At 32.7% G+C, this 2940-nt stretch overlaps 1 protein-coding gene across 1 annotated transcript; it reads right to left on the reverse strand.

Annotated features, from left to right (window-relative positions):
- Nucleotides 1–1339: 1339 nt before the first annotated feature.
- Nucleotides 1340–2737, reverse strand: LOC145038394 (putative 2-oxoglutarate-dependent dioxygenase AOP1). The gene is made up of 3 exons (XM_078986773.1): nt 2328–2737; nt 1831–2152; nt 1340–1747 (listed from the first exon to the last, which is right to left on the reverse strand). The coding sequence occupies exons 1-3, from the start codon at nt 2702–2704 to the stop codon at nt 1457–1459; spliced, it is 990 nt and encodes a 329-aa protein (XP_078842899.1). The 5' UTR covers nt 2705–2737; the 3' UTR covers nt 1340–1456.
- Between the last annotated feature and the right edge of the window lie 203 nt (nt 2738–2940).

The raw sequence follows: 2940 nt of genomic DNA on the forward strand, positions 1-2940 counted from the left end.
AATTTTCGGAGAAGATAATCGACACTGATGTTCTTAAGGTAGAGGAGGATGGTGGTCGGAGGTGGCTGGTGGCTGGAGCTGGTTGGTGGTCGATGGTAGATGGTGGTTGGAAGTGGTTGATAGACGAAGAAGAAATGAGATTGTGTTTAAGGACCGATTGTAGTGATAGATATTTAATAAACAACTTCTTTTAATGGGTTAGTAGTAAATAACTAATAAATAAATAAATAAGGGCAAAACGGTCTTTTTATGCTCGGAGGGATGAAGTGTGTAAGTTTTAAGCAAATAGGGGATGGTCTGAGTTAATTTTTGAAAATATGGACTAAACGTGCATTTTAACAATGAAGATTCTTGTAATTTACTTCTTTTATTTCTCTGAGTCGATTTGTTTAGGGGTATTTATAAATTTTTTTTCTTGCAGTGTCGTAATATCTATTAAACTCAAAATTACATTTTCTTTTGAAGTTTTTGATATGGTTTGTTTGTTAAAAAAATAAAATTTTGAGTAAATTAGACGAATTATCTATAGTCAGAGTGTCAAATTGCACGTTCAATCATTATTTTTGAAAATTAATTTGAACCATACCTTATGTATTTAAATACTACCCGCATAGTTCCTATTATTGTTAGACGTTAGTTTTCTCGGTTTGGATACCCCATGTGCCTTGCACGCAGGGATATTTTCATCATTTCAAGTTATGTGTATATTATATGTTTTTGTCCTTCAATTGTAAAAGAAACGGTAAATTTACTTTTTAATGAGTAAATATTATTCAACTATAAAAGTAAACTTAAAACAAATTACATATTACAAAGAGAAAAGATAGAGAAACTTGGTTAGTGAAACCAAACAACTGAATTCAATTATTACTTCTACTCCTACTAGGAATTTGGAAAATGCTTGAGAAACAATTCTATCACAAATCTTCACTCTCTTTGTGGCTTATCAGTTCCAAACATAATAATATTTCGAAAGTCCTAAATAACCTAAACAAACCATCCCTCAATCGGAAAAAGAGATGCAAGTGTTATGCTTATAAATTTGCAACCACGTAGCCTTAGCAACAGGACAAACACCAATGAAATAATATTTCAAAAAAAAATATAAGTGTTATGCTGATAAATTAGAATTATCATACTGAAAATATTATAATATCTTTTTAAAACTATTTCTGATTGTATTATGTTATAATAAAATAATTATAAGAAATATACGTGTTACGCTTATAAATTATAATTAGCTTACCTTAATATATTTTTAATACTATTTCTGATTGTACTATGTTAAAATAAGATAATTATAAGAAGAAGAAGAAGAAACCAGAGAATACATTGTAATTTCAGACATACATTAACATATTAATAACAAAATGTCACAATCCACAAATTATTTGTAGTACATGAATTAAAAATGATGAAAAATGCAACATTTAATAATAAATCTTTACAACACAGCCTACTTACTTTCTGATTTAGAATATGTCGTTAGTTCGGACTCTTTTACACCACAATAAGCATCGAGAGCATCTTCGTTTGCACCAACTTTTCCCGTGAATAAATGCTTAAGGAACTCATCGTAATCGAAAGGGTTGAACAACAATGGGTGCTCTTCATCCACCAATTCATCTGGAACTTTTGTTATATAGCCAGGCTTGGGGACTGAAAACAGTCCAAGCGAATAACGAGCTTCATTCCCCGTCATCATCACACGATGATACGGAGCATGTAGCAGACCATTCGACCAAGCCTGAAATAAAAAAAAAATAATTAAAATCAAAACCATAGTCTTTTGTTTTGCAAAATCTATTATAACTATTTTTTAAAACTTACATGGAAAACCTCTCCCACAAAAACTGTAAAAGAATCAATTGACTGCTCAACTCTGATCCATTCTCCACCTTTCGTCTCGAGCTCTAACCCTGCAACTTCGTTTTGGTACAAAATGGATAGTGTTGTCTTGTCAATATGTGAAACAAGTCCCATGATGGATTCTTTTGTGTCTGGACCTTGATATTTTGCTACCCGAAGAAGGTGTTTCGTGTTATCCATATGATCATCCGAGTGTTTTTCGAGCCCTAAACTCTCCATAATCATTTTCCTAATCATCCGATCCAACCAATATAACTTATCGGAGATATTCCTAACACTTTCACTGCAAAGAAAAGCAAATAAAACAATCATATCAGCCTCAACGCAACCAGTAGATAAAAATGGAATTTGAACCAATAAAGTAGAAAAAAAAAATAGAATATCATAAGTTCTATTTCTAAAATTAGTTTTCTTTTTTCTTTTTGCATGATAAAAAGAAGATTGTTTACAGAAACTACCTGAATACAGGATTGCCATGGGGCCAGAAGAAGTTGGTGAAGGCTTCAACTTCTCCTGCCACCTGAGCATCAGGGATGGCCATGCTTTCATAGAGTGGCATGGTGGGAGAGTGACCGATGTAGCCATGGAAGGGTTTATCGGAGATGCTTTTGAGTTTGGTTTCTGAAGGGAGACTGAAAAGCTGGTCCAATGAACTGAACAATGAACTCTGAAACTCCGACGACATTCCGGCCATGGATGCTCGGAAGAAACCATACTCAGTGAGTGCTTCATGAACTTGGGTTTTGATTGAATTCCAGTCGTCTGGCGTTGATTCGTTCAGATAAATCTTTGAGAAATCAATGAGAGGAAGCTTGGTTGGTGTTTCTGATCCCATATTTTTTGATGAATTTGGTGTAGCGTGTGTTTGTCTCTGTGTGTTTTGTTCAATAACCTAACCATTTTATATTAGTCTTAATGGTCGGCTGCTTGGTTGTTTTTTCTTAAAATATATTTGGATTAATTCTTAATTAGAGTAAGACAAAATTTTCGATATTTATTTTTGAATACTATATATGATTACAACTCTTTTCTTTAAAATTATGTTTTTAATTACAAAAAGTTAAGTTTTTA

Source organism: Lactuca saligna, chromosome 4 (assembly GCF_052625555.1).
Source record: "Lactuca saligna cultivar CGN05327 chromosome 4, ASM5262555v1, whole genome shotgun sequence".
NCBI classification, from domain to species: domain Eukaryota; kingdom Viridiplantae; phylum Streptophyta; class Magnoliopsida; order Asterales; family Asteraceae; genus Lactuca; species Lactuca saligna.